Below are 11,724 nucleotides of genomic sequence, written 5' to 3' on the forward strand. Positions count from 1 at the left end.
TTGGCCAATGGTTGCAAAGTGCGTTGAAGATGGGACGTGTCCGGGTGAGGGGCTCGGGGGGGCTGCACACAGCCCAGGATACAGCAGCAGCGGCGGCCCCTGTACTGACCCCAGCTCGCCGAGGGGCGCCTCCCATTTCTTCCCTGCACACCCCTGGGCTGCCTGGAGCCGCCCCTTTGGGGGGGGGGGGTGTAACCGGTCCCGGAACAACGTCCCGACGCACGGGGCTCGCTCCGGAGCGCTGGCCCGCGGGCGGCTGGGCTGGGCGGGGCAGGGGCGAGACGGGCAGTGCCTGGTGCAGGATGAGCCCCCAGGCTGGGCACCACAAACCTCCCGGCTGCAGCGCCCCCCCCCCCATGCCATGCGCTGTCCCCCTGTTGGGACTACAGCTCCCAGGATGCACCGAGCCCCCCCCCCCGCGAATGGTACGTTCCATGGGGCGGGGGGTGATACCCGGGCTGTCGCCGTGGCAGCCAGAGCCCGCAGTGGCGGGAGGGGGGCGCGCGGCGCGAGCGCAGGAATCTGGCAGGTAAATACCAGCTGTGGGGGGCACAGGGGGGTTGGTTCCCGGACGCCTGGGTTCTACTTCCACCGGGTTAGGACGTTCCACAGCCCCCCCCCCACACACACAGAGCTAGGTTGGGGGGCAGGCTGGCCTTGCCCCCCCCACCACACACAGAGCTAGGTTGGGGGGCAGGCTGGTCTTCCCCCCCTCCCCAGCACTGACCCGGCCTCCCCAGCCAGCCCCAGGTCGGTGGGGAAGCAGCTTCCTCCCCAGATACAGAGGGGAAACTGAGGCACAGCTCCAGGGACTTGGCAGCTGTCAGGCAGCCGGGGATAGAAGCCAGGAGTCCTGATGCCCTGCTCTACCTGCCAGGCCACTTCCCCCCTGACCCCCCGTTCTGCTCACTGAGGAGCTGGGGTTGGGGGAGCAGGGTGGGAGGCGGCCCACCTGGGCTGCATCTACCCCAAGGCTTTTCTGCAGTTCTCCCACTGCTGCTCTTAAACTTGGGCTGGGATGGTCAGCCCCCAACCAGCCATCTCAACCCTATGCAATGCGGTGAACACACCATCGCAGGATTGACAGGAGCCTGATCATCATTGCTACCGAGGCTGGAGCTCCCAACAAGAGTGGGAGAATTGCAGAAAATCATTGGTGGCGGGAAGGGCAGAGAGCTGCCTCTGATGTTTTCTTCAAGATTCCCAGCCCTCCATGGAAAGTCTAATGTTGGGGCAGGAGGTCTGCCCCCTGAGAAGGAAGCCTAGAGGTGAGTTGACAGGTGGAGGCAGTTAGAAAGTGAGGTGAAGTTCTGCCTTGGGGCACACTCCCCTTGCAGGCTCTCAGTTACAGCTTTGCACTCAGGAACATTTCTTGGTCTTGCTCTGTAAACTTGTGACACCTCCTCTGCTCCTAAAGGTACCAGGTTCTGCTCAGCATCACCACCTCTGCCATGTAGGGATCAATTCATCTCACACATGTCCTAGAGACAGTCAGTCCTTCGTCTATCAGCTTCTTTTCACAAGGTGGCACAAGGACAGATGAAGTGCTGATTGTTGGCCTGGCTCAAACTCCCAGTCCGGGGAGAGCAGCAGCTTTGGGCATGCATAATTTATAGAGCCAGGGCTGAGGCAGATGTTTCTCATTACATCATGGTCCAGTTTCCCCACTTTCCCCTGTAAACAACCAGCTCCTAGGGCTCAAGTGAAGAGTATCTTACTGTCATTCTTCCTGGACATTGGGATGGACCTATACAATTTTGTGTTTTTAAGGTTCTGTCTCACGCTGGGGTCTCTGAGTATCAGTTGAAAGTGGCTGAGAATCTTAGGACTGAAAGTAACTTTCTTTTTTTTTAACCAGACCCTTGTTTAAGTGTTACAAATAATAAATTGTGGTTCAGCCAGTCCAAGGCGGGGCCGAGTAACTGCTGCACTTGTTTGGGTAGTTCTAAGGGACATTTTGAATCATATAATAGATGTTTGTCCTCACTTACCTCTCTTGCCCCAATCCCATGAATCGTTTCCATGGGTAGCTGCTGTGAATTTAATGCTCTTCTTTGCATGCTGTTCACTTTTTTCCCCCTTTATATGTTTAGTGCAACCAGCTTATTCTACGTTGTATCCTGAAGCGAGACAGAGATGGCCAAAGGCATTCTAGGAGATGCAAGTCTTCACTTTGATGAGCTGAATAAACTACGAATTTTGGACCCTGAGGTTGCACAGCAAACAATTGAACTCAAAGAAGAATGCAAAGCTTTTGTGGACAGTAAGTTTTCCCTTTTATTGGTTCTGCCTAGGTCAAGCTCTCCGCAATACTAAACATCAGGTCTAAATACTGCTTTTGCTGCTGGGTGGCCTTTTACCATCTTTAAAAGGAGTCCCTCTAATGACAAAACTGGAACTAGTTACCATTCACAGATAGAATTTTGAAACAAAACCATACGTACGTCCCTACCTCGCCTCAATTAGTTTTGTCATCAGATTGCTTGAAAAGAGCACCCAATAAAGAGTAAGAGCAGTGGAAAGAAAAAAGGATGCATTCACGGTGTCTAAGCCAAGGGTCTGCTTTTGTTTTTAGAAGTCTTTCTGTTAATTGATAGCGTTAAGCTGTAGCTTAGGTTAGCTTGTTCCTTCTGGCTTTTCACATCAGTCACAGCCGTAACATCAGACGACTGGACTAGATGACCTCTCGAGGTCCCTTCCAAACCTATGATTCTATCAATGCCCTTTAGCAGTAGTTCCCTGTAGAGAAAACCAGACCTGGAACTGAGTTTCTGCCTGCCAAGCTGCTTCCCACGATAAACCCTATATATGAAACACCTGATAATATTGATATTTTCTCCCATACGCAACCTTTACACAATTTACAAACGTTTTCTGAAGCTGACAAGTCAGTACAGGCAGTGAGTCTACTGTGCAGACACTGTTGCATTGTCTTCTATCAGCCACCACAGTCTCATTAACAGGGTGAAAAAACCTATTAGTTTTAGAGCAACCTTTTTTGTGAATTTTAGTGTCTGACCTGTGCTTGTTGGTAATAGGTTAATGAAGGCAGAGAATTTGATAATGAAATGTGCGATTATTGTAACACATTCCTGTCTCCATCACCTATAATAATTTTTCCGATACAGGAAAAGAGGGTTTCTTGGTAGGTGGCTGGCTGAGTTTCTATTTGCAATGATTATTTTTGCTGCTGGGATTTTATGGTATGTTAGGGCACCTATCCTTGTATGGGCATCTCTTTTTAAATTCAGATCTGAATCAAGAAGAATATAGGGAAGTCAAACTAAGATTAGATGTCCTACTAGGATACAAGAACTCAACCTCATCAGTGCTTAACGGCCTTTCATTATATTTTCCTCTTCTCCATCTTAAGTTTAGTAGCAATGAAGATCTTAAACTAAACGTATGCCTGATACAATCAATTTCAAAATGGTTAAGAATATAAAACATTACGAAATCCAGGTTAAAAAGCACTCAAATGCTATAGAAAAAGGTGTGTGTCATTTTGATGAATACTTTTAGCTTAAACGCCACCAATTTTTCCTTTGCAGAAATTGCAGAGTTTCAGAAAATAGTGGGTAGCTTAATAGGACTTGTTGATCAACTAGCAAAAGCAGCTGAAAATGAGAAGATGAAGGTACCGTACATTTAATTATTGGCCCATGAAGTACTCTGTCCTGTACAATACACAGACAGCCCCTGCCCTACCTACTGTACGGTCTAAGCAATCTAGCTATTTATTCAATCGGTATGATACAGATTGTTTTAGGGATCTTTTAGGTGGTAGAGCGGTAACACCCGTCTTTGGATTAACATCATAGTTGTTCGTTACCAAGGGTTTAAAGGACTAATGCTAGCCAGTAGCACACAAACAAGCAATCTCATTAAAGTGTCATGTCATTCCAGGTGCTTGTTTTTTCCCAGCCCTACAGCTTATCAATTATGTTTGCATGTAAATAGCAGATTCCTTCTTTCTAATCAGTATTTTCCTTCCACCAGTTCATTCAATAGGGCCAAAATTGAGTGCGTGGGACATTAAGCGTCAACTCTTGATGTGTCGCAGTGGGCAGTGCCATCACCAAATATACCTGGCAGAAGAAAGCGGCTGATTAGAAAACAGAGCTTTTATTTATACACCTCTTGCTAGCTACTTTTGGGAATGTTCTTGTTGATGCACATGTAGAAATACATGCCACTAAGATCTGTGTGTTATAGGTCAGTCTAGAAACAAGCTTGGACATTTAGTGTGTTTAAAAAAACTCCCACAAACTTATTTATATTGGAAAAAGTTCAGAACGAATGGTCAATTCTGAGCTTACCTGTCCCTTCCTTGCCCCAATCATCCAGTGGTCAAGTAATATTTCTAGACCTGGCTTTGCCTTTGGTCTTGCGCAGGTTACTAACCTGGGTCAGTCAGAGTAGTGACTATTTGAAGGGAAACTCTCCGAAGATGTTATCTTCCTTGAAGTCTAATTATTAAAACTACTTGGAAAGTTGACAGGTTAGAAATGACAGTAGTAAACCATGATACAGCTCTATTCCTAAAACCCAGTCTTGTTTCCATAGGCAATTGGTGCCCGAAACTTGCTAAAGTCTATAGCGAAGCAAAGAGAAGCGCAGCAGCAGCAGCTTCAGGCTTTAATAACTGAGAAGAAAATGCAGTTGGAAAGGTAAGCTAAGCTGTTACATGAAGCCAAGAACGATAGTTTTCCAGGAGTTTGGTTTAGTATTTTGAAAGAATAGATAGTAACAGAACAGACGTGACTAACTTTATTAATATCACTGGTTTTGTGGACTAGAAATTCAGTTCCAGTATTTAAACTCTAAGTACAGGTTGTAACCACTCTCTCTCTCTCTCTTCCAGATACCGAGTGGAGTACGAGACCCTGTGTAAAATAGAAGCTGACCAGAATGAATTCATTGACCAATTCATTTTTCAGAAATAAAGGATTTAACACCAACATCCGCTGACTGGGCAAACTTGTACCTTTCCAGTATCCTGATGATTCTAAAATATGCAGTTTTCTATTGTGTACCAGTGAGCAAAGCAGTATGCGTAAAGGCAAAAAAAACCCAAACAGTTTTTTAACACTATGTGAACTTGCATTAAAATGGCAAAAAGGAGGGGTTTTCCAGGGATGTGTAAATAGGAAGAGTTCCAACCTGTCTCTTGTTTTTAAAAAATCTGTATGGTCCCCCGTAGTTTGATTTCATTTAATCTTTGAATGGACACTACTGTTATATTACATGGATCCTCCCCCCACCCCCCCCCCCTTTTTTTTTTCTTTAAGTTTACAATACTTTGGAAAATCAGGAAATAAATTATTGTTTTTAGAAGTTGCTTTATTTTCAGTTTTTTGACCTGCCAGAATCAGCTGCTCATGTTGTTTATATAATTAAGAGACTATTTTCCTTAGATTTAACTAGTTCACTGGATTGTCACTTTAATAGTTTACCGAATACAGCTTTTCATGTCTACACAGACACAAAACACAACATTATTAAGAAGCACCAACAGCCTGTTTTTATTTGGACTGATCAGAAGAGAATTGCCACGCAGTTAAAAAATACACAAGTTTGTGACTAACAGAACCCACAAATGACAATCCAAAATTGGAAAACATACAGCAGAATTCAAGACAGATTATGCCTGAGGCTCACAGACTCTCAGCAGTTTCTTGGGAATTTTTAACAGTGACCCAAGCTGCCAATTAATAAGACAGACCATCCTGAAGTCTTTGTGGCATGAGCAGATGTTAACTGTAAACGGATTTAAACAATGAATGTTTAAAGTTAGGTTCCAGAATCCACATTTAGATATCTGAGTATGAATGGCCTGATTTCCAGAAGAGCTGAGCACCCACAAATCCCATTAAGATTAACAGAAATTGCAGGTGGTCAGCACCTGAAATAGAAGTCAGGCTGCTTATAAAGTGCTTATATGTGGAGTTGTACACCTAACTGTAGGCAGCATGAAACTGTTGGCCTTTGTAATTTAGCTCACGGCACACGGATAAGGATTCCAACATACTTTCAATGACAGAATAGTCCTTGACATCATAAACAACGGATGTTACTGCAATTTAGAGGTTAATGCTCAACCTTTTAGAAGAGATTTGGAACAGAAGACCAGACCGCTTGCCATTCTAGGTCTAACTGGAATGCATTTGTACATTTCATCCCAGGTGCGGCTGCAGCTTCTCTCAACATTTCAAGTGGCTAGAAGGAGGACGTAGCGCCACTCAGGTTTGGCCCATCTGCCCCTGTGTAGCTGGAAATGAAGGGGTGGGCAGGCAAACCTAAGTTGTGCTGCAATGCCATGCACCAGGTCACACCACCACTAGGTTTGGGGGCCCTCTCAAACAGGGGACCCAGGGCAAACTCCCTCTCCTGAGGCAGTCCTGAATGTGGGAAATGGTCACTTCAACTGAGATGGGCTTAGTGTCAAAGTAGGATAGCCCCACGAAACCCAGGACTGCTGGGAGGTATGCTGCAGGTCAGAAATGGGTGAAAAGATCCCTGCTCATACACAATTAGGAAAAGACTTTAGGACCCGTTGGGAAGAAAGGTGCTATACAAAAAGCAGACATATCAAAGTAGGTTACATTTTAGCATTCAGAAATCCACTTCAGAGGCAGGTCTTGAAATATAGTCTAGCCCCTGATTCCACTTCATAATCAAAAATGGAGCTGGGACAAGCAGAATCTTTAAAAAAGGATCATACTGTACTTCCAGATGGTTAGGCAATGGTATATAAGGGGGTGGATGCAGGGGCTTGGATGCAGCCTGGCAGGCGTGTCCAGGCACAAGATCAAAAATATATAATTAAATGGCTAGAGTTTTGGCCCACAAGTTCAGAGTTATGAAATCTTAAGACTTACACAACTATGTGACTTGGCTGTATTAGCAAATATTCAGTAAGACTCTTAACTTTAATAGGCCAGGTTCTGCCCCCAGCAATCCCTAAGCCAAAGGATTGTGCATATGTATCTGGGGCCAGAACCAGACCCTGTTTTTACTTCTAATAAAAATGATACAGAATAACACTTCCTCCCTCACAGCGCCTCTCTACTCCCCAGCTGCTTGTAGTTAATTAAGTCATAACACTGTGCAATTATGCAGCCTCCAGCATGTCTTATTTTTAAACAGACGGGGGATCCACGGTTTCTCACACAGGTATATTTACCATGGTCTTTTTGGAAGGAGAGCAGCTGAAAGGGAGGCAGAACGTAAGTGCAATGCTCTATTTTCAGTATTGTACGTCAAAGGCTTTACATGTTTGTTTTGTTCGCACTGATGAAAAACACCAGTTTGCCAGCACCAGAGAAGTTAGGTCCCTCTAGCCACAGCAGCAGGTACAGCAGGGGGAATTGCTACTTGTTCTGGGAAGAGCAGTGACTTCCAGCCAATTCAAGTCTTCCATTTGGGACTCATACTAGTGTGAATTGGGGCAGCAGACTGCGCTAGACGGACACTTATCCCCCAGGATCTGGACGGAGTAGATTCAGAGAACAGATGGGGTAGATATTTAGGCTGTTTCCATTCACCATTATTTCTTTTTCCTTTTCTCCACCTGGTTGTATTGGGGGCTGTACAACATGGTAAACAGGAGCAGAATGGGAATCAGCAAATACGGCGCATAGAAGAACAACAGAGTAAGTCGTTCCTGCTGCGTTTCGGGACCCTGTTGCTTGGACGCTGAGAAATCGTGAAACAGGATGTGTGCAAGGATAGGAAATACAGTTGTAGCTACGTGACTGGAGTAGATAATTGCTGGAGTCCGTATCCATTTGCAGCCACCTGTATTCAAGGCAGAAAAGTAAAACATTTGTTTGAAATAAGAGGGCAGCATTCAATAGCCTTAGGATAAATACATTAAAGAGGGTGAAGGCATGGTGAGATCTAAACTGCTATAAGAGAGTTAGGTATTAGCAGAAAATTAACCCAGGACTGCACGAGCCTCAATTGCAAGGAGTATATGGGAGCAGGAAAACGAATCTGTTTTTATTAGGTGGAAGAGTGGCAACACAAGGCGTGCCAACTGGAAGCTTAGAAAGACAGGATGCAAATAGGATTCCTGGGACCTCTCTTCAAAGCAAGCTGATCAAATATTTTCATCCTCAAAAAAAATAGACACACACATTTAATTCAAGAATTATATTCTTAGGTCGACCACCAGGTATTGTGTAGATGCAGAGTATCATTATACCCATTTTACAGGGGTTAAGTGATTGGTCCAAGGTCATATAAGAAGTCTGTAGCAGAACCTGGAATAAACGCCCCATGTCCTAACAGGGCTGTTCTCTCCCCACTGGGCCCTATTACCTAGAAACCTAGGATTTTTGGTTTAAGATAAAGGTCTCTGTTGTGGGAATGAAGTGTATTGTGCCAGGCTTGACAAGCATCAGCGAAAGAATAATTTTTCCTGTTTTTATTTTAATTATTTTCCTACAGGCTCTATTCTACACTCCTTACTGAGGCCAAATTCCTAGTGAAAAAACAGGACCCCCCCCCCAACTTGATGTATTTGTAATGGCTTAAGTGTACAGAACAAGCTTTCTGTACCACCTAAAATGAATATCTGCAAGAAGGCCGCATGCACAATATTGTTCTTTCATTCCTTCTGTACCAACCTTTTAAGAATGCATAGGCTGCAAAGGGAAAGAAAGGCAGTTGTAAGGCGGCTTCACAACATATAAACGACTTAAACCATGGAGGGGGCTCCAGCATCATGGGATCTTTGAAGGTCTCCGCATACCATTTTAACAACTCCACCAGCTTAAGAAAAAAAACAACAGATTAACACACTTAACGTTAGCTGCAATGAGAAACAACAAGGCATTTTACATGACCCATTAGATGGAGCCATCATTACAGCGAGAGAAACCTTTTAAAAGATACAGTCTCATCTTGGTACGCAAGGCTTCAGCTGTGCAACTATTAGAGTTAATGGGAATTACGCTGCGAAAGCCTCTCAAAGTGGTGAAAGCGCTCCGTAAGCATACATTCCATTCTGCAGCGTTTTGTTCCCCACATTCTCAGGGTTACACAGAACCTGCTGCTTCAGACGTGAATGGCCACAGACCACCCTGATCCCTTTTTCCACTTAGGGCGCAAGCCAGGTTTCGTGGAGAGAGGAAATATCCTTGAATTCCACTCTTCTTGGCCCTGCCACTGGACGGACAGGTGGGGCCAGATTTACAAAGGTATTTAGGCACTTCAAGAGGCAGACAGGTGCCTAGGGGAATTCACAAAAGTGAATATGTTTGTACAGCGCCTAGCTCAGTGTCCTAGTCCACCGCTGGGTTCCTAGGCACGATGATAATACATAAACAGGAGTTCAACGCCTAATTCACGTAGGTGCTTTTCGAATTCCCACTAGGCCCCTATCTGCATCTTTAGACATCTAAATACCTTTATACAGCTGGCCCATGGGGTTTAAACAGTCCTATAAAGAGGTTTTTGTCCCAGCTCACAGTGCAATGAGCTAAATGTTAAATGAGTCTGAATGACAGAAAAATCAATTTAAATGTGGTTTTGTTAGGAGGCCTTTGGTTGAAAGTCCATTGAGATTTGCAAGTTAATTTTTAATTTAAATATGGCTTCTAAAATAGAAGAAGCCTCCTGATTGACCAAGAGAAGGCAGAAATCAAATTCACTAAGTAAGCTGCTGTATAAGCCACTCCTGATCTCATTCAGGTAACAATCAAAAGTTAAACCGCTTGAGCTTAACGACCTCATGTCCCGGTCTAAAGTTGTTGGATATAGATTATATTTATAGTTTTCTATCATACTGATCAAACCCTGGTGGCAAAAAAAAATTAATTTTTATAAATAACTCGTATTGTACCTTGATTGGTCATATTTTGGGAACCAGTTCTCTCTGCCTCTTTCACATTCATGGTGGGGTTTTGCACAGAAAATAAAATGTACTGAATCATGAGGCCAGTGTTACAGACGTCACTCAATGAACAACAGTACTTTGCTCTGAACTCTTCCAGTCTCTCTCTCAGACTGGACTAACTTTTTAAAGACAAGAAGTAACATCTAGTGCTTTCCATATGCAGAAGAAATCTACTGTCAACCAGATATTAGGGTATTTCTAGGCTGGTTAGGTTAGACTTCTGCAATAGCTTAGCATGCTAGGAAGATAAAAGTAGGAGAGATTTTAGCAAGGAGGTTTCTTGCTCTGACTTGTTTAGATTTAATTGGCAGAGGAAGCTTGCACAGATTTCATTTGATTCTTTGAACCATTTTGGAAGCCAGTTGATTTGTGCCCTCGTGAACTAATCAAAGTGAAATTTATCCTAGTGACTCCAAACTAATGACCTTGGCACAAGATATATTATCTATATTTATACTTAATACTACATAAAAGCTAAGTGGTATTGTAACAAACGGACTCATTTTAGGACTGTAAATTAATAGCCATCTAGTGAACAATGACTCATTATTAACACTGCAGAACGAGAGCTGAGACTTTTCTCAAAGATGCAGCAAGATCAAGTTTTTTCAAGCTAAAGGCTGGGCACGAAGTCATTGCTATTCAAACCCTTCTATCGGACAGGCCCTACAGATTTTGCACAGAGCTGCAAACACACACAAATCACAATGTCACCAAGAGACTCCTGGCAGCTACTTACACTCTGAGGGTAGATGCCAGCTCCATGCACAAGTGGTTGCAGGTCTATGATTAAAGTGATGGGAATATGAGTGAGGAAGTACAGGGCAAAAACCCACTCCAGTAAGCCTGTAACAGCAGCCATACCTTCCCTGGTGCACTGCAGAGGCAGCAGGAAGTCAGCTTGTAAGCAACAGACAGCAACATGCCATCTTTCTCTTGCTCCCATTGGCTGCACTCTCAGTAGGCTGGGTTTCCTGCTGGGACAACTCACAATTTAAAGGGCTACTCGTTTTGCTGAAGTCAACCCATGTGCAGTGCCTTCCCTTAAGGAAGATTCCATACAACTGAACAGGAGAACGTACTATATTTGTGCTACAATCTATTTTAAAGACTTCAAAACATTTTCATAGCTTGGTTAGGAAAAAAAAAAGTATTGGCTCGATCTTTAGTACTCAGCTCAACAAATTAAGCCAGCAACGCAGCACAGGATTTAGCAGGTTGCCTTTGAAGCCGGTAGAAAGTCAGAAATCCTCGGTGCGCACATGCACACTATTATGGATTCCCAAAGGAATCTAAGGGACTCAGGAGAATAAGTGCCATTGACTTTCAACGGGACCTGTGCCGTTAAGTAGCTTAGGGGTGAGCTTTTCAAAAGTACCCAATAGGTAAGAATTTCTGGTTAGCAGAAGAATCACAAGTTGTTTTGAGAAGATGCTCATATATACTCCTGCTCACGTTCATTTTTTTACTTTTACCAGACCCCGGGCTGAGTCCAATCACTAACAAACCTTACGCTTTCTGGTTGTCCCACTAGTTAACTTCCTCCTGGATACGAATTTTCAGCAGGCTGAAGGGTTTTGGCAAGATCCCAGGAGTAAGAGGGGGAAATGTGTCTAAATGTCCTAAGAGTACTCCACTTGTGAGGTAACTCCCTTCTCTTCATATGTCATTATACAATGCCTGCATCTGTAACTTTCACTCCATGCATCTGAAGAAGTGGGTTTTTTACCCACGAAAGCTTATGCCGAAATAAATGTTAGTCTTTAAGGTGCCGCTGGACTCCTCGTTGTTTTTGTGGATACAGACTAACATGGCTACCC

General features: G+C 44.2%; 2 protein-coding genes across 4 annotated transcripts; one reads left to right on the top strand and one right to left on the bottom strand.

The window, feature by feature from the left end:
- The first annotated feature begins 387 nt into the window (after window positions 1–387).
- IFT20 (intraflagellar transport 20) lies at window positions 388–5,254 on the top strand. 3 transcript variants are annotated; one of them, XM_026656555.2, is made up of 5 exons: window positions 388–425; window positions 2,094–2,263; window positions 3,552–3,637; window positions 4,567–4,670; window positions 4,865–5,254. In XM_026656555.2, the coding sequence occupies exons 2-5, from the start codon at window positions 2,137–2,139 to the stop codon at window positions 4,944–4,946; spliced, it is 399 nt and encodes a 132-aa protein (XP_026512340.1). In that variant the 5' UTR covers window positions 388–425; window positions 2,094–2,136; the 3' UTR covers window positions 4,947–5,254. The 3 variants fall into 3 exon arrangements, with proteins under 3 accessions (XP_026512340.1, XP_026512338.1, XP_026512339.1); XM_026656553.2 differs by lacking the exon at window positions 388–425 and adding an exon at window positions 443–529 and having other exon boundaries at window positions 4,865–5,253; XM_026656554.2 differs by lacking the exon at window positions 388–425 and adding an exon at window positions 867–1,268.
- A 143-nt stretch (window positions 5,255–5,397) lies between these two features.
- On the bottom strand, window positions 5,398–10,781 carry TMEM97 (transmembrane protein 97). Its single transcript, XM_024195438.3, has 3 exons — window positions 10,644–10,781; window positions 8,634–8,778; window positions 5,398–7,800 (listed from the first exon to the last, which is right to left on the bottom strand). The coding sequence occupies exons 1-3, from the start codon at window positions 10,764–10,766 to the stop codon at window positions 7,550–7,552; spliced, it is 519 nt and encodes a 172-aa protein (XP_024051206.2). The 5' UTR covers window positions 10,767–10,781; the 3' UTR covers window positions 5,398–7,549.
- Between the last annotated feature and the right edge of the window lie 943 nt (window positions 10,782–11,724).

This window comes from Terrapene carolina, unplaced genomic scaffold (assembly GCF_002925995.2).
Source record: "Terrapene carolina triunguis isolate 2854851 unplaced genomic scaffold, T_m_triunguis-2.0 Scaffold231, whole genome shotgun sequence".
NCBI lineage: Eukaryota > Metazoa > Chordata > Testudines > Emydidae > Terrapene > Terrapene triunguis.